The 25,342-nt window shown below is 45.6% G+C and overlaps 1 protein-coding gene across 6 annotated transcripts in view; it reads left to right on the top strand.

Annotated features, from left to right (window-relative positions):
• Positions 1-14,009: 14,009 nt before the first annotated feature.
• The window catches only part of BCL11B (BCL11 transcription factor B), a 193,320-nt gene continuing 181,987 nt past the window's right edge, over positions 14,010-25,342 (top strand). For 5 of the 6 annotated variants that reach the window (XM_060755823.2, XM_060755841.2, XM_060755796.2 and 2 more), the window contains exon 1: positions 14,010-15,512. In XM_060755823.2, coding sequence (XP_060611806.1) covers positions 15,455-15,512 — 58 coding nt within the window. In that variant the 5' untranslated portion in view covers positions 14,010-15,454. Of the gene's footprint in view, positions 15,513-15,610; positions 15,694-25,342 lie in introns of those variants that run through there. The other variant, XM_060755805.2, reaches the window with a different exon arrangement.

The following is a 25,342-nucleotide window of genomic DNA, read 5'->3' as shown; positions in this document are numbered from 1 at the left end:
ACACACACACACAAATACACGCACAAATATTTTTTTTCCAAAGCATGATATCTTGAAGATCTCTCATTCATATGTTTGTCATTGATCAAAGCTGACTTGATCATACATAACATCTTCAGCTTTATTAATATGCCTGGACATTAAATCAGCAAATGGAAGCTCTCCTAGCTTGTCAGATTTTGCAATCATTCAAGCCTCTTCCACACAGCTGAATAAAACCCCGCATTATCTGATTTGAACCAGAATATATGGCAGAGTGGACTCAGATAACCCAGTTCAAAGCAGATATTGTGAGATTTTCTGCCTTGATATTCTGGGATATAGGGCTGTGTGAAAGGGCCTTCAATCCCACAAGTGTGAGGGGCAGGATCTTTTCTCTCTTTCCTTTCATTGTTGATTTTGTGTGCTTGTTTTTAACTGCCATCACAATTCAGATTTTTGTAGTGTTTGCCTGTCTATCTGTTGTTTGTACTGATGTTTACTGCTCTGATGCATTTTTCTATAGCATGGATTGTTATCATTGTGATCTGTGCCATCTATGACCTGTGGATTGCATCTGGACGCCATTGGGAGTTGTAGTTTGACAAGGTCTGTGTAGCCTTCTCTGTCAAAGAATGCGGGTGCCTCACAAATCCCAAAAATTGATAGTTTTGAATTGTGACAGTTAAAGTGATGTCAAACTGTGATGTAAACTGGATTTATATGACAGTGTAGACTAAGATAATCCAGTTCAAATCGGATATTATTTGGGCGGACTCCAAAGGGTGACTTAGACAGAGAATGATAGTCCATATATGAGTCTACACCATCATATAATCCAGTTCAAAGAAGATAATCTGGATTTTACATGGCAGTGTGGAAGGGGCCAATGGCAACCTTCCTTCCTCCCTCCCTTCTTCCTTTTTCTTCTCTCGCTCTCTCTTCCTCCCCGCTATCCTTTCCTTTTCCTTCCCTTTCTTTCTCCTTATCTCTCCCTTTCCCTTCCTTTCATTTCTCCTCTCCTTTTCCTTCACTTCCTTTCTCCTCTCCTCTTCCATTTCCTTATCCTCTCCTTTCCTTTCTCCTCTCCTATACTTTTCCTTCTTTACCTTTCTCCTCTCCTCTCCCCTTTTTTTCCTTCCTTCCTTCCTTTTGGATTTCTTTTTTGTCGCCTTGGGCTAGGAAAGCCCTCAAGACACACAACAAAAACTTCCCCTTTAATTGGAACTTTAAAAGCAGCAGTAACAACGAGGGCATACATATACAGTACTATCACTCCTACAGCCTTCACCATCTCCCTCTTTCCTCTCCCAAAAACCGGGATGGATTCGGATTCTGAACACCCTCCTCCACCTGGACCTTCCCCGCGTCCCACGTGTGTTTTCTTGGGTCCCGAAGGGGAAAGAAGTGCTGGATTTTGGTGGAGAAGGCTGCTGCTTTTGCTCGCTTTGGCTGCTCTTCGTGCCAAGGCGCTGCGCTTCCCCATCTCCTCGCCAGGTGGAGCGAAGGATTCACCCTCTGCCTTCCCTTCCTTCTCTTTGCCTTCGGAAGCTCTTTCTCTCCTGCGGCTTTGGATTGAGAGCATCTCCACCAGGCCTGGGCAAACCTCGGCCCTCCGGGTGTTTTGGATTTCATCTCACACAATTCCTAGGAATTGGGATCTGTGGCGAATGATGAAGGAGTTGGGAGAGTCTCCACCTGCGAACACTTGTTCCCCTCTTTGCCCCCCCCCCCCCCCAAATCACTCCAAAGACACTCTATTTAAACCGATTGCTTGAGGTAAGGAAGGAATTGGTTTCCTCCTTCCCAGGGAAATAATACCTATAGCAAGCATGGGCAAACTTTCTAACTTGGGGGACCGCATGCTGGCACTCCCTGCTAGGAGGACTGGCTGCCCAGTGATGGAAGGAGAAGGAAGGAAGGAAGGAAGGAAGGAAGGAGGGAGGGAGGGAGGGAGGGAGGGAGGGAGGGGGGGAGGGGGAGGGAGAGGGAGAGGGAGAGGGAGAGGGAGAGTGAAAGGACGGGGGAGGGAGGTAAGGAAGGAAAGAGGGAGAGAGGAAAGGAGGGAGAATAGAGGTAAAGAAGGCAAGACAACAGGGAAGGAAGGATGAAAGGGTGGAAGGGAAGGAAGGAAGGAAGGGAAAGATGGAAGGAGAATGAGGGAGAGGAAGAAGAGAGGATAGAGGTAAGGAAGGCAAGACAACAGGGGAAGGAAGGATGAAAGGTTGGAAGGGAAGGGAAGGAAGGAGGGAAACAAGGGAAAGATGAAAGGAGAAAGAGGGAGAGGGGGAAGGAGGGTGGATAGAGGTAAGGAAGGAAAGACCACAGGGAAGGAAGGCTGAAAGGGTGAAAGGAAGAATGGAAGGAAGGAAGGGAAGGAGGAAGGAAAAAGAAGGAAGGAAGGAAGGAAGGAAGGAAGGAAGGAAGGAGAATGAGGGAGAGGAAGAAGAGAGGATAGAGGTAGGGAAGGCAAGACAACAGGGAAGGAAGGATGAAAGGGTGGAAGGGAAGGGAAGGAAGGAGGGAAACAAGGGAAAGTTGGAAGGAAAAAGAGGGAGAGAGGGAAGGAGGATGGATAGAGGTAAGGAAGGAAAGACCACAGGGAAGGAAGGAAGGAAGGAAGGAAGGAAGGAAGGAAGGAAGGAAAAGGAAGTAAGGAAAGAAAGAAGGAAGGAAGAGAAAGATGGAAGGAGAATGAGGGAGAGGAAGAAGAGAGGATAGAGGTAAGGAAGGCAAGACTACGGGGAAGGAAGGATGAAAGGGTGGAAGGGAAGGGAAGGAAGGAGGGAAACAAGGGAAAGAGGGAAGGAGAAAGAGGGAGAGAGGGAAGGAGGGTGGATAGAGGTAAGGAAGAAAAGACCCCAGGGAAGGAAGGCTGAAAGGGTGAAAGGAAGAATGGAAGGAAGGAAGGAAGGAAAGAAGGAAGGAAGGAAGGGAAAATGAAAGAAGAAAGAGGGAGAGAGGGAAGGAAGGAAGGAGGGAGGAAAGAGGTAAGGAAGGAAAGACAACAGGGAAGGAAGGATGAAAGGGTGGAACGGAAGAATTGAAGGGAGGGAAGGAAGGATGAAGGAAGGGAAGGATAAAGGAAAGACGGAAGGAAAAACAAATGGGAAGGAAAAGGAGAAAGAGGGAGAGACGGAGGAAAGAGGCAAAGAAGGAAGGACAAAAAGGTGGAAGGGAATGATAGAAGGAGAAAGAGGGAGGGAAGGAGGAAGGAAAGACAAGGGGGGGGGAGAAAGGGTGGAAGGGAAGGGAGGGAGGGAGGAGGGAGGGAGGGATGACAGGAGGAAGGAAGGACGAAAGAGTGGAAGGGAAAGGAGGGAGGGAAAAAGCAATCAGGAAACCAACAGACAAAAGTCACAGGAGGGTCGCTTGCTTTCTCCCCCCTCCCCATTCCTAAGTATCCTAAAGTTTCGTGGCTCCTCCCAAGTCAAACTATACCCCAAATCCAGGATGTCATTTGGGCTGGATGGTGTCTATGGCCTCTTAAGTAACCATACTGGGAGGGGGAGGGGGAGGAGAAAGGAGAGGAGTAAGAAGAGGAAGAAGATCCTTGGCAAGGCAACATTTAATCAAGGAGCAGTTACAGACCTCACAACCTCTGAGGATACCTGTCATAGATGTGGGCGAAACGTCAGGAGAGAATGCTTCTGTAACATGGCCATACAGCACGGAAAACTCACAGCAACCCAACGAGCAGTTAATCAATAGTCGTGTATTTGAAAAAATAATCAGATAAGCCTTTTTAAAAAACACACGTTTGAATGTATGTCTTCCAATGTAGTTGATGAGGTGGACCGGGGGCCCCATTTACACTGCCAAATAAAATCCAGATTATCTGCTTCGAACAGGATTATATAGCAGTGTAGACATATAATCCGACTCAAATTAGATAATGCGGATTATACGATTTGATAATCTGGATTATGTGGCAGTATAAGAAGGGGCCAGAGGCAAACCAAGAAAGAAATGAAGGAGGGAGGGAAGGAAGGAAGGAAGGAAGGAAGGAAAGAAAGAAAGAAAGAAAGAAAGAAAGAAGGAAGGAGTGAGGGAGAAAGAAAATGAAAAGCAGGAGGAAGGAAGGGATAAAGAAAGAAAGTAGGAGGAAGGAAGGGATAAAGGAAGGAAGGAACGAAGTAAGGAAGAAAGAGAAGGAAAGGAAGCAAAAAGGAGAAAGGAAGGAAGGAGTGAGGGAGGGAAGAAAAAAGGAAGAAAAGAAGAAAGGAAGAGGGGCAGGAAGAAAGGAGCGAAAAAGAAAGAGAAGAGAAAGAAAAGCAGGAGGAAGGAAGGGATAAAGGAAGAAGGTAGGAAGAAAGAAAGAGGAAAAAAGGAAGGAAGGGATAAAGGAAGGTAGATAGGTAGGAAGGAAGGAAGAAAGGAAGGGAAAGAAGAAAAGAAGGAAGAAAGGAAGAGGGGAAGGAAGAAAAGAGGGAGAAAAATAAGAGAATAAAAGGAGGAAGGGATAAAGGAAGGAAGGAAAGTAGAAAGGAAGGAAGGTAGGTAGGAAGGAAGGAAGGAAGGAAGGAAGAGGGGAAGGAAGAAATAAGGGGGAAAGAAAGGAAGGAAGGAAGAGAAGAGAATGAAAAGCAGGAGGAAGGGATAAAGAAAGGAAGGAAAAAGGAAGAAAAGAAGAAAGGAAGAGAAGGAAAGAAGGAGGGAGAAAGAAGGAGAAGAGAATGAAAAGCAGAAGGAAAGAAGGGATGAAGGAAGGAAGGAAGGAAGGAAGGGAAGAAAGAAGAAAGGAAGTGGGGAAGGAAGGGAGAAGGGAGAAAGAAAGAAGAGAATGAAAAGCAGCAGGAAAGAAGGGATAAAGGAAGGTAGGAAGGAAGGACAGAAAAAAGGAAGAGGGGAAGGAAGAAAGGAGGGAGAAAGAAAGAGAAAGAAAAGCAGGAGGAAGGAAAGGATAAAAGAAAGAAGGAAGGCGTGAGGAAGAAAGAAAGAAAAAAACAGAAAAGAGGGAGGGAGGTAAAAAAGAGAAAGAAAAAGAAAGATGGAAGAAAAGAAAGAGAAAGGAAGGAGGAAGGAGGAAGAGGAAGGAAGGGAATAGAGCAGGCATGGGCAAACTTGGGCCGGTAGGCTGTTAGGAATTGTGGGACTTGAAGTCCAAAACACCTGGAGGGCCCAAGAAAATGTGGTCCAAACCATCCACGTGGGATTGTGCTTTCCTGATGCCTGGCGCGTCTGGGATTTGGCCGGAGAAGGTGGGGAGGGGGTCTAACTTGGGGTCTGCCTGCAGAAGGAGGGATAGAGGGGAAGAGGGGGGCGGGTTGGAGGGCGAGGTCAAGGTCGGGGAAGAGCCGGCGATTGATCCGGCTTGGAGCGCGGAGGCGAGGCGCGCAGGGAGACTAAAGGGGGAGCTGTGAGACAAGACATTAACAGCTTCCGCGGCGCTAATGATCACAAGTGGCAGACAGAGAGAGGGAGGAGGAGGGAGGGAGGGAAGGAAAGAAAGAAAGGGAAGAAAGAAAACAAGGGTCTGGTCTCGCCTTTCTCGCCTCCCCAGCCCAGGGGCCATAAAGGAAACCTCGTGACCGCGGACAAGCCTTTATTTGCGCAAATTAATCAGCAGCTTCCCTTTGAAGTTGCAGAGCCCAGCCTTCGCCAAGGACTTTGGCCAAGGCGCTAGTCCGCAAGGAGCCCCCCCCCCCTTCACCAGACGATCTATCCAGTTTGAAGCATGGGAAAGGTAGATTGAAGAGGACTTTAAGAGGGCTGGTGCCTCACCAAACTAGACTGTAGATCAGCCAGGAGCAAACTTGGGCCCTCCAGGTTTTTTGGACTTCAACTCCCACCATTCCTAACAGCCTCAGGCCCTTTCCTTTCCCCCCTCAGCCGCTTAAGCGGCTGAGGGGGGAAAGGAAGGGGCCTGAGGCTGTTAGGAATGGTGGGAGTTGAAATCCAAACATCTACACCTGGATCCTAGGCGGGTTTTTCCTCCCAGAAGTAAAGACCCGCTGTTTGCAAGGAGATGTTGACTTCCGAAGTCAACCTGCACCCGGTAGTCTAATTATAGATGGAATCACAGCAGTCTCAAAGAGGAGGAGAAATTAGAGGAGTGGGGCGGGGGGGGGGGGGGGGGGGGAAGGAGAGGGGGAGATCTAACCCGCATCAAGATGGGGCTGGAAAGGAGCAACACGGTTTTGATGTGTTCCTAAGGACTAAAAAAAAAGTGAGGAAGACACGACCTAAGTGAGTTTAAAATCCTCTAAAGGCGAGACACACATACACAGTATATATCTACCCATCTATATCTATATCTGTGTGTATGTATATATATATTATACTATGTGTGTGTATATATATACACACACACACATATAGTATATATAATATGTATACATATACACATACATAAAGTATATCTACCCATCTATATCTATATCTGTGTGTATGTATATATATATATACACACACACACACACATATAGTATATATAATATATAAACATATACACATACATCAAGAATATATATGCACACACATATATAGTATATATAATATATTCATACACACATACATATAAATGATATATACATACATACAGTATATATAATATACATACACACATATATACATATAGTATATAATATATATTAATATATATGATATATATACACAAATAGTATATAAAGTATATACACATACATATAGAATATATACATACACATAAATATAGTATATATATATATAATACACACATACACATAGTATATATAATATATATCCACACATACATATATATTATATATACAAATATAGTATATATATTATATATTTATACACATATACATATAATATATATGATATATATATACACACATACAGTATATATAATATACATACACTCATACATATAGTATTATATATATATAATATATATATTATATATATACACATAGTGTATAATATATATATACACATACATATAGAATATATGCATACACATATAGTATATGTATATGTGTATATATATATATATATATATATGATATGGACATATACATATGGCATATATAATATATACCCACATACCTATAGTGTATATATAATATATACACATACATATAGTATATATATTATATAATACATACAGTATATATATATATGTAAATGCATATAGTATATATATTATATACATATATATATAGTATATATAATATATATACATACACACATATAGTACATAATAATTACATACGCATACATATATATTATATATACACACATACATGTGTTTGTGTGTGTGTGTGTGTGTATATATACGCACACAAAGCAATAATTAATACACATTAATTAAGATTGCCTTTGAGCAACAACTGGGACCAAATATACGAGGAAATAAAAGTAGCTGACGAACTGGACAGTCTTCTTGAGGAAAAAAAACGATTCACGCGTGGAAATTCCCACTCGGAAGGAGATCACTGGTGCTCCAGACCTGAGGGACGTCCCTACCTTAAATTGGCACAGAGGCGCTCTTTGCATGTGGACACACGTGTTGCTGCTTGGTACACGAGTGGGACTTTTCCCCCACGGATCCCGTTCCTCCCGGTGTCGCTTCTGGGATGTGAAATCCACACGTGCGGGTGTTGGCGGGATTTTAGTGGCGCGTTGTGGCCCCCTCCTTTCCGCCCACTCTCATTCAGAGGACGTGACCTTGAAATGGGGAGGGAATGGGGAGGGGGTCCTATTTGGGGGAGTGGGGAATCCTCAAAGTGTTTTGAGTGTCCCAATGTCCCCCCAAGCCCTTCCCTCTTTAAACTCCTCTGTGGATCCTTTAAGGCGCCCCCCCTCCCCTTTCCAACCCTCTCTCCTTTTCTTTGGGATTGTTTGGAAAACTTTTTGGAAGAATTGCGCGCGTGGAAAGAGATCACTCGGAAATCCCTTCGTAGTGTGTATACCATGCTGTTGAAGGCTTTCGTGGCCGGAATCACCGGGTCGCTGTGAGTTTTCCCCAGGCTGTCCGGCCATGTTCCAGAAGCATTCTCTCCTGACGTTTCGCCCACATCTATGGCAGGCATCCTCAAAGGTTGCGAGGTATATTGGAAACTAGGTAAGTGGGGTTTATAATATCTGTGTAAGGTCCACGGTGGGAGAAAGAACTCGTTCTCTGTTGGGGGAATCCCAACAAAGGATTCCCCCAGGCAGGAGGCATCCAGGCTTTGAAGCTGCAAGGCCATTCAATGGTAACCAAGGTAGCCAATTGCAACATTCACATATGCCTCAAAAAGGTAAGAGTTCTATTCCCCCACTCTAGACATTTCACAGATATATATAAACCCCACTTGCCTAGTTTCCATCAGACCTCACAACCTCTGAGGACGCCTGCCATAGATGCGGGCGAAACATCAGGAGAGAATGCTTCTAGAACATGGCCATACAGCTTGGAAAACTCACAGTAACCTCCAGGCAGGAAGCAGCCAGGCTTTGAAGCTGCAAGGCTATTCAATAGTAATCAAGGTATATCAACCCCACTTGCCCGTTTTGCCCACATCTATGGCAGGCATCCTCAGAGGTTGTGAGGTCTGTTGGAAACTAAGCAAGAGAGGTTTATAATATCTGTGGAAGGTCCAGGGTGGGAGAAAGAACTTTGTCTGTTGGGGAAATCCCAACAAAGGATTCCTCCAGGCAGGAAGCAGCCAGGCTTTGAAGTTGCAAGGCTATTCAATGGTAATCAAGGTAGCCAATTGTAAACATTCACACTTTCCTCCAACAGACAAGAGTTCTTTTTCCCACCCTGGACATTATTCCACATATATATCAACCCCACTTGCCTAGTTTCCAACAGACCTCACAACCTCTGGGGATGCCTGCCATAGATGCAGGGGAAACGTCAGGAGAGAATGCTCCTGGAACATAGCCATGCAGCCTATAAAACTCACAGTAACCCCCAGGCAGGGAGCAGCCAGGCGTTGAAGCTGCAAGGCTATTCAGTGGTAATCAAGGTAGCCAATTGCAACATTCACACTTGCCTCAAGCAGACAAGAGTTCTTTTTCCCACCATGGACATTATTCCACAGATATATCAACCCCACTTGCCTAGTTTCCAACAGACCTCACAACCTCTGGGGATGCCTGCCAGAGATGCAGGGGAAATGTCAGGAGAGAATGCTTCTGGAACAGGGCTATATAGCCCGGAAAACTCACAGCAACCCTGTGTGTGTGTGTGTGTATACAACCATCTTGTGGAGCAAGTCCTGCGCTGTTCTGCTCAGGAGTAAGTGCCAGTGCCTTGAAAAAAACCGAATTCCCCAGCCTCAGCCAAGTTGGCAATTCCTCCTGCAGAAATCCAGAGCCCTCCTTTCAGCCCGGAAAGTCCCCCCCCCCCCCATGTGGGAATGAAGGAGGTCACTACACCTGTCTGAGCTTGTCCCAAACCTCCCTCAGGCTTGATGGAAACTGAGCCGCACCTTTGCACTGATCACTGCAAAGGAATCACCCTTTTGGGTCCTTCTGAAAGGGAGGGTGAAGGGACTTGGAATGGGAAGGAGGCCTATCTTGGGCAACTTTGGGACCCTCCTGAGAAAAACAAGAGGGAGCCCTTTCTGCACCAGTTCTCCCTTGGAGTCCCCACACACCTTACAGGAGAAGGGAGGCCCAAACTTTTGGTACTCAGGTGAAGAAGGGATTTTCCAGGCAAAGGCTATGGGCTGAAAAAAGGCAAATTAAGATCTTGAGGATGGAGTTGCCTTCAAGCCTTTCTTGATGCACTGCAACCCTAAAAGTTGTGAGGTCTGTTGGAAATGAAGAAAATGGGGTTCACATCTCTGTGGAATGTCCAGGGTGGGAGAGAGAACCCTTGTCTGGGTTGTTGTAGGTTTTTCGGGCTATATGGCCACGGTCTAGAGGCATTCTCTCCTGAAGTTTCGCCTGCATCTATGGCAAGCATCCTCAGAGGTAGTGAGGTCTGTTGGAACTAGGAAAAGGGGTTTATATATCTGTGGAATCACCAGGGTGGGGCAAAGGACCCTTGTCTGTTGCAGGCTAGTGTGAATGTTTGCAATTGGCGATCTTGATCACCACTGAATAGCCTTGCAGCTTCAAAGCCTGGCTGCTTCCTGCATGGAGGTTACTATGAGTTTTCCAGGCCATGTTCCAGAAGCATTCTCTAGAGTTGGAATCCTAGAGTTGGAAGAGACCTCTTGGCCCATCCAGTCCAACCCCCTGCCAAGAAGCAGGAAAATCACCTTCAAAGCACCCCGACAGATGGTCACCCAGTCTCTGTTTAAAAGCCTCCAAAGGAGCCTCTACTACTCTCCAGGGCAGAGAGTTCCACTGCTGAACAGCTCTCACAGTCAGGAAGGTCTTCCTCGTGTTCAGGTGGAATCTCCTTTCCTGAAGTTTGAAGCTAGTCTCCAGGGCAGCAGAAAATAAGCCTGCTCGCTCCTCCCTATGACTTCCCCTCATACGTGGTCATCATCATGTCTCCTCTCAACCTTCTCTTCTGAAGGCTAAACATATCCAGCTCTTTAAGCTGCTCCTCATAGGGCTTGTTCTCCAGACTCTTGGTCAATTCTCCTTTGGATTCTACACACACCTTACAGGAGGAAGGAGGCCCAAACTTTTGATACTCAGGTAAAGAGGAAGGGATTTTCCAAGTGAAGGCTAAGGAAAATTAAGAACTTGAGGATGGAGTTGCCTTCAAACCTTTCTCAACACAAGAGGACTCTAAAACGCACTCATTCTGTGGCAAAGTTGCTTCAGAGTGGGTTTGCCATGGCCATCTTCTGAAGCTGAGAGAGTGTGACTAGTGAGTTTCCAAGGGACTGAGAGAGGACTCGAAGCCTGGTCTTCCTGAAACCTTATTGTTTTAACTACTCAGTCACTTAAAAGGACAGTGTAGGTCCTTGGGCCTTCCCTCCAGTTGTTCTGGACCCCAACTCCCATCATTCCTAACAGCCTCAGGTCCTTTCCTTTTCGTGAAAAGGAAGGAGCCTGAGGCTGTTAGGAATGGTGGGAGTTGAAGTCCAAAACACCTGGAAGGCCCAAGTTTGCCCATGTCTGATGTTGATATAGAATTAATGCAGCTTGACACCACTTTCGCTGTCAGGGCTCATGGCTTTTGGAATAATGGGAGTTGTATTTTGGTGAGGTACCAGCACCCTTAAAAGTTGTCAATCTACCTTTCCCATGCTTCCATGGCAGCTAAAGTGGTCTCAAACTGGACAGTACAGATTTGCTTTCAGTCAGGTGAACAAGCCCTATGAGGAGCAGCTTAAAGAGCTGGGTATGTTTAGCTTGCAGAAGAGAAAACTGAGAGGAGACATGATGAGGGCCATGTATCAAGATGTGTGGGAGAAGTCATAGAGAGCAGGCCTGTTTTCCACTGCCCTGGAGACTTGGATGGCTTCAAACTACAGGAAAGGAGATTCCAGCTGAACATGAGGAACAACTTCCTAATTTTGGGAACTGTTTAGCAGTGGAACTCTCTGCCCCGGAGTGTGTTGAAGGCTCCTTCTTTGGAGGCTTTTAAGCAGAGGCTGGATGGCCATCTGTCAGGGGTGCTTTGGAGGCGATTTTCCTGCTTCTTGGCAGAGAGTTGGACTGGATTGGCCCACAAAGTCTCTGAGAAAAAAATCCACTTTAAATCTGATTGCTGCCTCCTGCAGAATTCTGGAGTTTGTAGTTTAGGGAGGAACCTTTAACAGCTTCACTTAAGTGGATTTCTCTCTCTCTAGTGTGATGAAGTGGTAGAAGTAATACCATTCTATGAGGGGATCCTTGAGGACTAGCGCCTTGGCCACAGTCCTTGGAGAAAGAAGGGCAGGCTCTCCAACTTCAAAGGGAAGCTGCTGATTAGGCAGCTGAGGGGGAAAAGGAAAGGGCCTGAGGTTGTTAAGAATGGTGGGAGTTGCAGCCCAAAACACCTGGCGGGCCCAAGTTTGCTGTTATATCCACACGAGATGCCTGAACACATGCGTGTTTGAGAGAGAGAGAGTGTGTGCACGTGTGTCTGTCTTTGTGGCTCCCTCTGCAATCGCAATTCCGATGGAGAGACTGGAAGAGAAGAGAGAGAGGGAAAGGGGGGGGGGGTGGTGGAATTGAGAGAGAGAGATCTCTCTTCCTTCCCCCACGCAGATATTTGTGTTATTGTAAAAAGCAGTGGGAAATGCGCGGGGAAGGTGTTTGGATCCTGCTCGCCGCCTCGAATTGCTTGCGCTCGAGGAAAGCAAGCAAGCAAGCCAGCAAACCGGAGCGTGGAGTTGGCCTGGGCTTTGGTTGGGGGGGGGGGGGCAATGGGGGAGGGTGGGAGCCTATGGATCTCCTGGTGGAGCCACGACCCAGCCGCGTGGGAGAGGTTGGAAGGAAGGGAAGGGAAAGGAGAGGAGGGAAGAAGGCACCGAGGGAGGGCGAAAGGTGAGCAGGTGGATCCGGGGAGAGAAAACCGCTCTGGACCTCTCTCCTCCACTTCTCCTCCTCCTTCCCCATCCTGCCCTCCTTCCAACTCTTCCTTGCCCTGGCTAGGGCTCTTCTTCCGGCGCCGGCTTGCTTGGCTTCACCCCCTCCTTCTTTCCTTCCTTCCCTCCCACCCCCAGCCCTTTCTCTCCAGTCTCCCCGAAGGCTTAGAGAGAGAGAGAGAGAGAGAGAGAGAAGAGAGAGAAAGGTCCGTCCCATTTGGGCTCCTTTCCAGCAGGGTGGGCGGGCGCGCGGGATGGAGGAGGGAGGTGGGCTCGGGTCCTGCTCACCTTTGGTGCCTTCTTCCCTCCTTTCCTTTCCCTTCTCTCCAACCCTAGAGAGCCTTCCTTCCCCCCAAAGACCTCCTTCTCTGCTGTGGTCGAAAGGTGGGCTTGGGTCCAGCTCACCTCTCAACCTCCCTTAGGTATCTCCTTCCCTCCTTTCCTTTCCCTTCTCTCCAACCCTAGAGAGACTCCCCCCCCCCCCCAAGACCGTCTCCTCCTCTGCTTTGCCAAAAGGTGGGCTCGTGTCCTGCTCACCTCTCGACCTCCCTTTGGTGCCTTCCCTCCTCCTTTCCTTTCCTTTCCCTCCCCCCTTCCTTCCCCCCTAAGACCTCCTTCTCTGCTGTGGTCGAAAGGTGGGCTTGGGTCCAGCTCACCTCTCAACCTCCCTTAGGTATCTCCCTCCCTCCTTTCCTTTCCCTTCTCTCCAACCTAGAGAGACTTCCTTCCCCCCCTAAGACCGTCTCCTCCTCTGCTTTGCCAAAAGGTGGGCTCGTGTCCTGGTCACCTCTCAACCTCCCTTTGGTGCCTTCTTCCCTCCTTTCCTTTCCCTTCTCTCCAACCCTAGAGCCTTCCTTCCCCCCAAAGATCTCCTTCTCTGCTGTGGTCGAAAGGTGGGCTTGGGTCCAGCTCACCTCTCAACCTCCCTTTGGTGCCTTCCCTCCTCCTTTCCTTTCTCTCCAACCCTAGAGAGCCTTCCTTCCCACTTAAGATCTTCTCCTTCCCTAGCTTCTCATTCTCTGCTTTGGTGGAAAGGTGGGCTCAGGTCTTGCTCACCTCTCAACCTCTCTTGGGTGCCTTCCTCCCTCCTTTCCTTTCCATTCTCTCCAACCCCAGAAAGCCCCCCCCCCCAAGACGAAAGGTGGGCTTGGGTCCTGCTCAACGTCTCTTGGGTGCCTCCCTCCCTCCTTTCCTTTCCCCTCTCTCCAACCCCAGAAAGCCCCCCCCTCAAGACCTTCTCCTTTTCTGCTTTGGTCGAAAGGTGGACTTGGGTCCTGCTCACCTCTCAACCTCTTTTTGGTGCCTCCCTCCCTCCTTTCCCTCCAACCCTAAGAGGCTTCCTCCCACCTAAGACCTTCTCCTTCCCTAGCTTCCCTTCCTCTGCTTTGGCCGAAGAGGCTGCTAGAGTGGAAACCACTCTACTTCCCTTTTTCTCTGCCTCTTTCCCAAGCCAAAGAAGCTTCACCTCTCTTTCCAGATCCCTTTCCTCTTTCTTTCCCCGACTTTCTAAATCCATCTCCTTTTGCAGAAAGTCCAAGGCCAGGTCTGGCTCTTTTCTCCCCCTCTCTCCAAACACACACACACCTCTTCTTTGCTTCTCCTCTCTTTCTCTCTCTTTCCCCCTCTTTCTTCTTCCCTTTCCCCTCTGCCTCTTTCCCAAGCCAGTGAAGCTTCACCTCGCTTTCCAATTCCCTTTCCTTTTTCTAAATCCATCTCCTTTTGCAGAAAGCCCAAGGCCAGGTTTGGGCTTGGAGGGCCCTCCTCTCTCCAAACATACACACACCTCTTCTTTGCTTCTTCTTCTCTCTCTCTCTTTCTCTCTCTTCCCCCTCTTTTTTCCCCTTCTCCTTCCTCCCCCTTCTTCTTCTTCTTGTTCTCTTGCAGGGTACAATGTTAAAAAGCCACCGCTAGTCGCCCCCAGTGCTCCTAGTCTTATTTTTTTTTGTCTCTAGTGCAGATTAAACGTCACGTCCGCACTTGAACTTGAATTTTATCCCATTGTACGGAGGCAGACCCAGCCACAGCGAGACGGAGCGCTCCCAGGGAACCAGGACTCCGCCATCTTCACATTGCAATAGAGCTCTCTCTCTCCCCAGTCCTAGCCAGAAGCACCGGGGGGCTGCCTGCCGAGAGAGAGACAGAGACAGAGAGAGAGACCCTCTTCTGCTGCCAAGCAAAGGGAGGGAGACAGGGGGGCAAAGGCTGCCGCCAAAGCCTAGCCAATAGATAAGAGAGAGAGAGAGAGAGAGATCTATACATCCGATTCTAGACTCCTACTACTACAACAACAAAACCCCAACCTTGAACTGGCACAGTCTGGGCTGCCCTCTCCAAAGAGAGACTCTGAAGTCACCCACCGCCAAAGCTCGGGTGGTTTTCTTTCCTTTCCCCCCTTTTGCCTTTTCTCCCCATTTTTCCCTACTTTTTGGTGTGCCAGCGTGCGTCTCTCTTTTCTCATCCCAGGTGGAAGGAAGAAGTGCACTTTGGTGGCTCTTTTTTCTTCTCTCCCTACATTTTTTTCTCCTTCCCCCCTTCCATCTCTTTCCCCTTCTCCATTCTCTGGAAAAATAAAAAGAAAGTCTTTCTCTGCGCTTGGTGAAAGGGGGGAAGAGGAGGAGGAGGGACACAACCATCCTTCTCTCTTCCCCTGAAGTTCAAGAAACAGATCTGGAAGCGGTTGCAAAGGGAGGGGGGGAAAACCCCCAAAGACAGTTTGCGTTGCCTGGCGAAAATCACCCCAAGCAAGCCTCTCCCCCTCTCTTGGCTTTGGTGCCGGTGATGATGATGATGATGTTTTAATTGAAGGAAGGACCTCGCCTTGAGCGCGCCAAGCAGGCAGAAAGAAAGAAAGAAAGAAAGAAGGGGGGCTGGCCAGAGTTTCGCCTCTTTCTCCATCCAAGGCTTCCTCGCCATCGCCGCTCTTCACCTCATCACCATCTACATTGTGTTTTCTTTCTTCCACCAAGAAGAAGAAAATAGAAGAAGAGAAAAGGAAGAAGATTGCTCCCCCTTCCTCCTCCTCCTCCGACCCGGCTCTCAAGTCCAGCTCTCCGGGCGATGACCGTGTAAATGCCAGGGCAATGTCCCGTCGCAAGCAGGGCAACCCGCAGCACTTATCGCAACGGGAAATTATCACGCGTAAGTTGCAAAAAAGGAGGGACGAGGGGGGAAAGAAGAGTGCCTGGATTGCGTGCGCTTTTGGAGAAACTAGGGAAGGAGGGGGGGGGAACCCGGTTGGGGAGGAGAGATGGGAACTTGGGGAGCCTCCTTGTGCCTCCACGAAGGGAAGCAAGGAAGGTGCCCAACTGGGAGACTTAAGGTAGGCTTGGGACTGCAGAGTTGGAGGGAGAAAAGGAGAGGATGCTGGAGAGGGGATTGGGAAGGCGCACAGAGGCGAAGGCAGACATCCAGAGGCGCGTCTGGACGTTTAGACAAGTTTGGAGCCAATTTGGAAACGGTTTGGGGGTTCAACCGTGCTCCGATTTAAGCCTAGGGATGTGTGCGTGTGTTTGGAAGCCTAAGGTAGGTGTATTTGTGCAATACAAGGAAAGGAAGAGGAGTTGGAGGAAGAAAAAAAGAAAGAAAGAAAGAAAGAAAGGAGGAGAACCCTAGAATGCAGGAAAGGAGGGCGCAGAGTGGAGAGGGAAAGTTGGGGCGAATTTGAAACCGGTGTAGGGAGTAAATCTGCTTTGGTGTATACCTGGTTATGCGTGTGCGTGTTTGAGAGACTCAGGTGGGTGCAAGGAAAGGGAAGAGTTGGAGGAAGAAAGGACAAAGATGCTGGATTTGGAGGGGCTTTGCAAAGCGCGCCTGGCTTGGAGAGCAGGGCGCACGGTGGAGAGAGGGAAAGAGGTCTCTTCTAAGCAAAGTTTGGGGGGGAGGTAAACCTAAGGGTAGGCCATAACACGTTGTGTGTGTGTGTGGGGAGTGTTGTGCTGTGGGAGACCCACTCGAAGGACTTGGAGACAGAGAAAGAAAGGGAGTAAAAGCCAGTCCAAACTTGGAGAGGGAGAAGAAAGGTGGCTGGAGTGAGGTGGGGGAGAAAGTCAGGGGCTTAATGGGAACCACATGGAAAGGAGGCCGGCATGAGGAGCTGGGGAGAAGTAAGAGGAGGGGGGTAGAGGGTGGAAAGCCTCCCCTGGGATCCTTTTCTGCTCCAAAATAGAGGAAACCCAGGACTTCTAGGTGAGGATGAGAGAGGCGCGAGTCAGTGGACAGGTAGTTGGAGAGGCTTCCCACAGCCTTCTCCTCTTAGGACACCTTTTTGTGTTGAACATAATACTATAGGGAGAGTGGGGGGATGTGTCTGTCAAGTTCTCCTTTTCAAGAAGGGGATGGGAAGGGAGGGAGGGCAGGTATACATGTGAGCTGGGAGGGGAGGGTGGGAAATGCAAGTGGGGGGAGAGAAGAGAGAGAAAGGAACCTGGTGCAGGGAGGGGAGCCCCTCTTTGCATGGGCCGAGCGCAAACAGCTTTGCAGGAAAACGTCCTGCAAATAAGGCGCTACTTTTTTGCAAAAGGGGTGATGGTGTCCTGCAAATAACAAGGCGCCACTTTTGCAAAGGATTTGATGGTTGTGGTGAGGACAGGCTGCACACAGAGAAATAGTTGCAAGGTTTCTCCAGGGAGGTAGAAGTGGGCAGAGAGATATCTAGAACGGGGTGGTCTTTGCACAAGAAGCCAGTTGTGTCTCTGTTTGGGGAGAAAGAGTTGGGATCCAGGGATAAGGTCCATCCAAGGAACGAGGGGAGTGTCGAGAGCTTTTCTAAGCAGATCCTCCTTCCTTGCCCATTCAAAACCACGTTTTTTGAATGGATAACCCTAACCCCTTTCTATCTCTTCCTCATCTCTATTTCTTCCTATGTCAATGAAGCAGATGTCCAACACTTGAAGGTCCTCTTTTTGGCTCTGCTTTGCAAGCCCTCTCTCTGGGCTTGACTTAACTGGGGTCCATTGGGTGCATGTGGGTCATTAACAGTGAAAAATAATAATAGTCCTGGGTAGTTGCAATTGCAATGGTAGTTCCCATTGCAATGAAACATGTCCAACACTTGAAGGTCCTCTTTTTGGCTCTGCTTTGTAAGCCCTCTCTCTCCGGGCTTGACTTGGGTGCATGGGTCACCAACATTGAATAATAATAATAATAATAAGAAGTTGCATAGGTCATCAACATTGAATAATAATAATAATAATAAATAGCCCAGATTAGTTTTCTTCTTATCCCCCCTTTCTCCCTTTTCCTCTTCTCTATTTCTTCCTGGCAATGAAGCAGATGTCCAACACTTGGAAGGTCCTCTTTTGGCTCTGCTTTGCAAGCCCCCCCCCCCCCGACTTATCTAGAGTCCATTGGGTGCATGGGTCAACATTGAATAATAATGATGATGATGATGATGATGATGATGATGATGATGATGATGATGATGATAATAATAATAATAAATGAATAGCCCGGGGTAGTTTTCTTCTTATCCTCCCCTTTCTCCCTCTTCCCCATTCTCTATTTCTTCCTATGGCAATGAAGCAAATGTCCAACACTTGGAAGGTCCTCTTTTTGGCTCTGCTTTGCAAGCCCCCCCCCCCGACTTAATTAGGGTCCATTGGGTGCATGGGTCATCAACATTTAATAATAATAATAATCATATCATCTCAGGTTAGTTTTCTTATTATCCCCCCCTTTCTCCCTCTTCCCCATTCTCTATTTCTTCCTATGGCAATGAAGCAGATTTCCAACACTCCTTTTGGTCCTCTTTTTGGCTCTGCTTTGCAAGCCCTCTCTCTCTCTGGGCTTGGCTTAACTGTGGTCCATTGGGTGCATGGGTCATCAACATTTAATAATAATAATCTCAGGTTAGTTTTCTTCTTATCCCCTCTTTCTCCCTCTTCCCCATTCTCTATTTCTTCCCATGGCAATGAAGCAGATTTCCAACACTCTTTTTGGTCCTCTTTTTGGCTCTGCTTTGCAAGCCCTCTCTCTCTCTGGGCTTGGCTTAACTGTGGTCCATTGGGTGCATGGGTCATCAACATTAAAAATAATAATAATAAATAGCCCGGGGTAGTTTTCTTTTCGGGGTGTTTGTGTATGTGTGTGAGATGGAGTGAAGGAGGGGAAGGAAACAAGCCCAGAGCCCAAGCCAAGCCCTGCAAACGCCGACAGGAACAGCTCCTTTGCAAGCTTCGGCTTCTTGTTTCCATGCAAGCCGTTGCGCCTGGAGAAAAGGGGGAAATGCAGCATGCTTGCGTGTGCAGGAGAAATAGAATATGCATGGGATATATTTGTTCCCAATTTAAATACCTCGATAGGCAGAGACCCCCAGCCTTCCTTCCCCTTCCCCCTCCTCAGTGCAGGGAGCCCAGGACTAGCAGCCATCTGCCAGGAGCGTTGGGTGACAGCGGTCCCTGCCTCTTTGCCTCTCCTTTGTTGTTTTGTCAGAACATCTCGGGATTTATCGTGGATGGGCCAATGCAAGTCGAGGGACCCGGGATAATAGCTTTATGAATTGTTATCCCCCTTTCTCCTTTTTCCCCCTTTGCTATGTATGTATATATTTCTCTCTAACCCCCCCCCCCCCACTTCCATACCTTTTATGAAGCGGCTGCATCACCAATGAAGATGCATTTGTGATCAGCTCTTTGCATTGATTTGGGAGCGCTTGTTTTGCAGCTGGGGAGTGGATGGGGATGTTGTCCAGTCTCTGCAACCAACAAAGTGGGTTATTGTCGTTGCAAATGCTCCCCAAGCCACTTCCAAACTGACCAAGCATATAACCTTTTGAGCCAACAGTGCCCACATTAATCCCCCCCCTCATTATTTTTTTTTTGCTTAAGTGCTATAAAAGAGAGAGGCTGGTCTTTTTATTCCCTCACTGCAGATAATTTGAAGTCAATCTGTTTTGTTTTCCTGCATGCCTTGCATGAGGAGCCTGGGCTGGGGAAGATAGGGAAAGGTGAGAAGGGCACATAATGCATGGGAATAGAATAGGAGAAGGAAAGGAAGGCATTGGTCAATGGTAAGGTCAAATCAGGTAGGTTTCAGCATGAGTGTCAGTTCTGTCTGTTTGTGGTGAAAATTAAAATTATGCAAGATTTGGGTTGGATCTTGGAGGGTTTTTGCACATGTTATGTTAATAGTAGGACGATAGCTTAGATCTGACAGAGAAAGAAACTATTTTTCTTTCCCTCGTGAATTATTTCACCCGTCCTCCCATCTGGAAGGTGCTAAACAACAAGAGACAACAATCAGAGTGGCTTCTTGAACTGTGCAAGAAAAATTATAACTAGGCAGGATTTGGGTTGGATCTTGCAGGGCTCTTGAATGTATACATTGATGGTTGGTTAATGGCTTAGATCAGACAGGGAAAGAAACTATTTTTATTTCCCTCCTGAATTATTTCACCCATCCTTCTATCAGGAAGGGGCTGAACAACAAGAGACTATCACCAAAGTGGCCTCTTGAACTGTGCAAGAAAAATTAAAAACTATTCAGGATTTGGGTTGGATCTTGGAGAGCTCTTGCATGCGTACGTTATTGGTGAGATGATGGCTTAGATCACACCGAGAAAGAAACTATCTTATTTTCTTTCCCTCCTGAATTATTTCACCCATCCTTCCATCTGGAAGGGGGTAAACAACAAGAGACAACAATCAGAGTGGCCTCTTGAACTGTGCAAGAAAAATTAAAAATGGGCAGGATTTGGGTTGGATATTGAGGGGCTTTTGTATGTGTACATTGGTGGTAGGATAATGGCTTAGATCAGACAGAGAAAGAAACTATTTTTATTTCCCTCCTGAATTATTTCACCCATCCTTCCACCTGGAAGGGGCTAAACAACAAGAGACCATCACCAAAGTGGCCTCTTGAACTGTGCAAGAAAAATTTAAACTATGCATGTGTATGTTAGTGGTAGGACGATCAGACAGAGAAAGAAAGTCTTATTTTCTTTCTCTCCTGAATTATTTCACCCATCCTTCCATCTGGAAGGGGCTAAACAACACGAGACAGTCACCGGAGTGGCCTCTTGAACTGTGCAAGAAAAGTGGGAGTGCAGTGGGGAAGAGACATTGTGTGTGCATGTATGTATGTGTATATGGATATAGATGACGGGCATACATTGTGTGTGCATGTATGTATGTGTATATGGATATAGATGGGGAGAGCCTGGAACAAGCAACTCATGTTCAAACTATACAGGTTCCTAGAGAGATGGCTTTATTAGACATCTGTATGTGCCTTCGGTCTCTCTCGACTTACGATGACCCCATGAATTTCGTAGGATGTGCCTTCGGTCTCTCTCAACTTACTTACAATGACCCCATGAATTTTGTAGGGTTTTCTTAGGCAAAGGAATAGTCAGAGGTGGCTTGGCCAGTTCCTCCCTCTGAAATATAGCCCACAGCCTTGTATTTGGGTTGTAGGTGTAGAAAGGAGTTATAAATAGGAGCCTGCTTGAAATGAAAATCAGTCCCAGAGAACTTGGAGAAGTCCCGAAAAGAAAAGCCAAATAAATAAGTTATCTTTCTTTCCTGCTCTTCTTTTCTGAATGAATCTGATGTGTTCAGAGTGAACTGCAGCTATTTGATGACTCACTGTCAAACAACCTGTCAGGAGAGAAATGGCACTGCATTTTTCAGCTATTCTGCTAAACAGGGTGAATGAAAGCAAAGAGGGGCAAATGGGTTTAATTTTCACCTTCGTCCTTAAGAGTCTTCGTAGATCTTTGTCCCTGTGGATGCTGAAATATAATGCCAAGTGGCAGAGAAAGTGCAAAAGGAGAAAAAAATAGATTTTGCACTCTGGTGCTATATGTGTTTACTTAAATATATGTATAGCTGTGTTCAGTAGGATTTAGCCCCAAGTAAGTATGCGTAAGATTTGCAATCTGGAAAGGTACAATCCAGATTCAGATCAGCAAAAGATTTGTTTCCTGCCCACAGAAATTGCTCCCTGACTTGATTGTCTTGGTATTTTCCTTACTGATTTGTTTGGAGACAGGCCGCTATAATTTCAGTGGCTCCATCCCTCTTCCCAAATGTGTCCTTTATCCATTTGTGATAGATGGAGAGCCAATTGATGATCAAATCTGGATTCGTCTCCAGTGGTGGCTTCCTGTGGAAATACAGCAAGTTACATAACAGTTGGAAAGTGAAAATAGATCTCGGTTATAATCCAGACAGAGAAGTTAATAGAATTTTTCTGTATGATAGACAGTAACTTTGGCTAGATTTCTACCATTTTTTCTAGTTTCTTATTTGAGCATAAGTTGTGCATTTTAGGAATGGCAGAATATATTAGAATAGAATCAAGGTAACCTTCCAGTGGCAAATTAAGTGACCTTCACTCATAAAACAAGGTTAAACTCACTTGAAGAAACTGTATGTGTGGGTGAGAGAGAGAAGAGAGAAAAATATAATTGGGAAAAATATTCTCAATGAGAATTTTCAATCAGATTTCTAAAGTTCTTGGACAAGAAGTTATTTTATTTTACCTGGCTCCTTTTATAACCTGTAGGTGTAATGAAAGAATAAACTAGAAAGGAGATTGTAGAGATGGCAGGATTTATTTGCAAACCTGTAGGACTGTAGCACATGCATGTCTCTGGCAGCTGTTACAGCCTGAGCTAAGGAAAGGCTTTCAAAATATTGCATTCTTTGTTATCTGCACCTTATCGGGTTGTACACAACCATTTTTACTTCATATTACCCACTTCGGAGGGATTTTAATTTCTGCTTTTGTTTTGTTTCAAAATATCCCGCTCAGTATTTGGATACTTCCTATAATTTCCTACCACCTTCACGTTTACTTTGGGTTATTTTGATTTGCCCAGGATAAGAAATGGCTTTATATGTGGATGATGGAATAAGAAACAGCTTTGCTTTGCATTAGTAGGGAAACACAGCGGAGACTGCTTTGTCAAGCTTATAATAATATTTGAAGCGTGTTAGTAAGCATGGCTAAAACTCCCTTTTTTTCACCCTGCGTAATGCAGTCAGAGATTAGCAAAACACATGTGTGTTTGTACTTGAGCATGTGCCTTTCTCAAGGATCAAATGCATTGTGTTTGTTGAGCAATGGGCTGTTTACCTCATTGAGAAGGACACAAATGGTGAATGAATGGACGTGGTCCAGCCAGAGAAAGCCAAATTGTCAACTGGGTTGCTGTGAGTTTGCCAGGCTGTGTGACCATGTTGCAAAAGCATTCTCTCCTGACGTTTCACCCACATCTATGACAGACATCCTCAGAGGTTATGAGATATACAGTCAGAGAAACTAAGCAAGGGAGGTTTATATATCTGTGGAAACTAAGCAAGGGAGGTTTATATATCTGTGGAAGGTCCAGGGTGGGAGAAAGAACTCTTGTCTGTTGGGGGCATGTGTGAATGCTTCAATTAATCACCTTGATTAGCATTGCAAAGCCTTGCAGATTCAAGGCCTGACTGCTTTCTGCTTGGGGAATCCTTTGTTGGGATTCCCCCAACAGACTAGAGTTCTTTCTCTCACCCTGGACCTTCTACAGATATTATAAACCTCCCTTGCTTAGTTTCCAACAGACCTCATAATCTCCGAGGATGCTTGCCATAGAAGTGGGCAAAACGTCAGGAGGGAATGCTTCTAGAACATGGCCATACAGCCTGGGAAACTCACAGCAACCCAGTGATTTTGGCCATGAAAACCTTCAACAACACGTTAGCGACTCCAGTTGGCACTCATTCTGCTTTTCTTATCAGAACTTAGTATTCTTAGGTCATGAACTATTAGTTTAACACATTTTATACAAGGGTTTTCTTTTCCCTTTTACATTTCCCATTTAGATTGCCTGCGCCCTCTTTATTTGTTGTTACAAAATACTTTCCAAAATAAACTTTGCTAGCTTTTCAGCTGAAAAGCGAGTCACATTTTTGCCTTGTGGCGCTCAGTAGTTTTTCGTGGCAGCTAGGGGGCGCTCATAGCCTGTCTCATAGAAAAATCGGGTTCCCAGCACCCGGGGAGGCGAGGAAATAATAGGTAGAGAAGATATGGTTTCCACCGCTGCAAAAAATGTTTTAGGTGTAAAGTTGTGGTATCGATTTTCATGTCGAGATCTATATGGTTACAAGATGAGAAAGATTGCTAGTTAGATAAATCTATTTTTTAAGCAAATTATGACTGATTAAACAGTTCTGGCAAGATAGATGTCTTTTAATTAAAATTAGTTTTTAACAGTGTCTTTTACTGTCAACGGCTTGTCTTTGTGTTCCCTGTTCTGAGTTGCTGGATTAGCTGAGAGCAAAAGGGTCGGAACACGCACAAGTATGAAAATGTATATTGCACATAATGATTAATTTGCCTTCTGTGTAGGTTCGGATTTGTGCATGCTGAGCCTGAAAGATTGTAACTGGGGAATATGTACACAATTATTGTGAATAATAATACTGCCGGGCCAGCCGAGCTAAATCCTTAAGAAAACGTGGTTAAAGAGAGCGTGCATGCAGTTGTTTGTATACAACACACACATTTTTGCACACCTTTTCACTGTACATAAATACAAAAAAATCAGTACATGTTGTGATCGATAAAGATGTTCCAAGGATAGGGAAATCTGTAAAAACCTGTTTTTAATAGGTGAGAAGATATTTGTGCACAATTGTGCAGCTAGAAGTTGTTTTGCTCTGTTTATGTGTGTATGCATCGATTATACAAAAGAGTAATTAATAAGCTAATAAATACAAATATATTTCATGGTAGTGACTTTAATGAAACCATCTATTTCAACGATGGTGTGCTAGGCAAGTATGCTTGTGCAAATTTCTATTAAGATGTCCCAAGGATACTAAATCTGTAAAAAGCTTTATTTTTACTAGATGAGAAGGTATTTGTCCACAGTTGTGCATCTAGAAGTTGTTTTGCTCTGCTAACGTATGCATGCATTGATTCAACAAAAGAGTAATTAATAGGCTAATAAATACAAATATATATTTCATGGTAGTGAATATTGAATGAACCATCTATTTCAATGATGGTGTGCTAGTGCAAGTATGCTTGTGCAAATTTCTATTAAGATGTCCCAAGGATACTAAATCTGTAAAAAGCTTTATTTTTACTAGGTGAGAAGATATTTCTCCATAGTTGTGCAGCTAGAAGTTGTTTTGCTCTGCTTATGTGTGTATGCATTTAACAAAAGAGTAATTAGTAGGCTAATAAATACAAATATATTTCATTGTAGTGAATATTGAATGAAACTGCCTATTTCAACGATGGTGTGCTAGTGCAAGTATGCTTGTGCAAATTTCTATTAAGTTGTCCCAAGGATAGGGAAATCTGCAAAAAGCTTTATTTTAACTAGGTGAGAAGGTATTTGTCCACAATTGTGCAGCTAGAAGTTGTTTTGCTCTGCTTATGTGTGTATGCATCAATTCAACAAAAGAATAATTAGTAGGGTAATAAATACAAATATATTTCATAGTAGTGAATATTGAATGGAACCACCTATTTAAAAGATGGTGTGCTAGTGCAAGTATGCTTGTGCAAATTTCTGTTACCCACATTTGGGTCTTCGTGGCACTTGCATACAAATTTCAGCACAGAGCAAGAGATAAAATAGTTATTGAATGCAATTAAATATTATGTACCGTTGTGAAAGGGTAAAGCCGTTAAAAGCTGCCTGTGTTTATTATAGTGATGGCTTTGAAGATCAGAAATCTACATGGACAGATTGTCTTAAAAGCGAACATAGGAATTCCCTCTAAAAGCAATGGAACTAGCTTTCTATATAAAAAAAGTTTCTCTTCCTCTCACTTATTGTTGTGTGTGTATAGAGATGTGTCTTTTTTGTGTTCCTGTGATTTATGCATACCTTATTTATTTTGACAATGATGGAAACGCTTCCTTGTCCAAATATATATAATTCAATGGCCTTGCATAAAAAGAATCTGAAATAGCCGGTAAGGTATGTTCGTGAAGAAGTTTCTCAGGTTAACTTTTCTACAGATTTCTTT

This window comes from Anolis sagrei, chromosome 1 (genome assembly GCF_037176765.1).
Source record: "Anolis sagrei isolate rAnoSag1 chromosome 1, rAnoSag1.mat, whole genome shotgun sequence".
Classification (NCBI taxonomy): domain Eukaryota; kingdom Metazoa; phylum Chordata; class Lepidosauria; order Squamata; family Dactyloidae; genus Anolis; species Anolis sagrei.
Note: the sequence above shows the minus strand (reverse complement) of the source record. Positions and strands in the feature narration are given on the sequence as shown.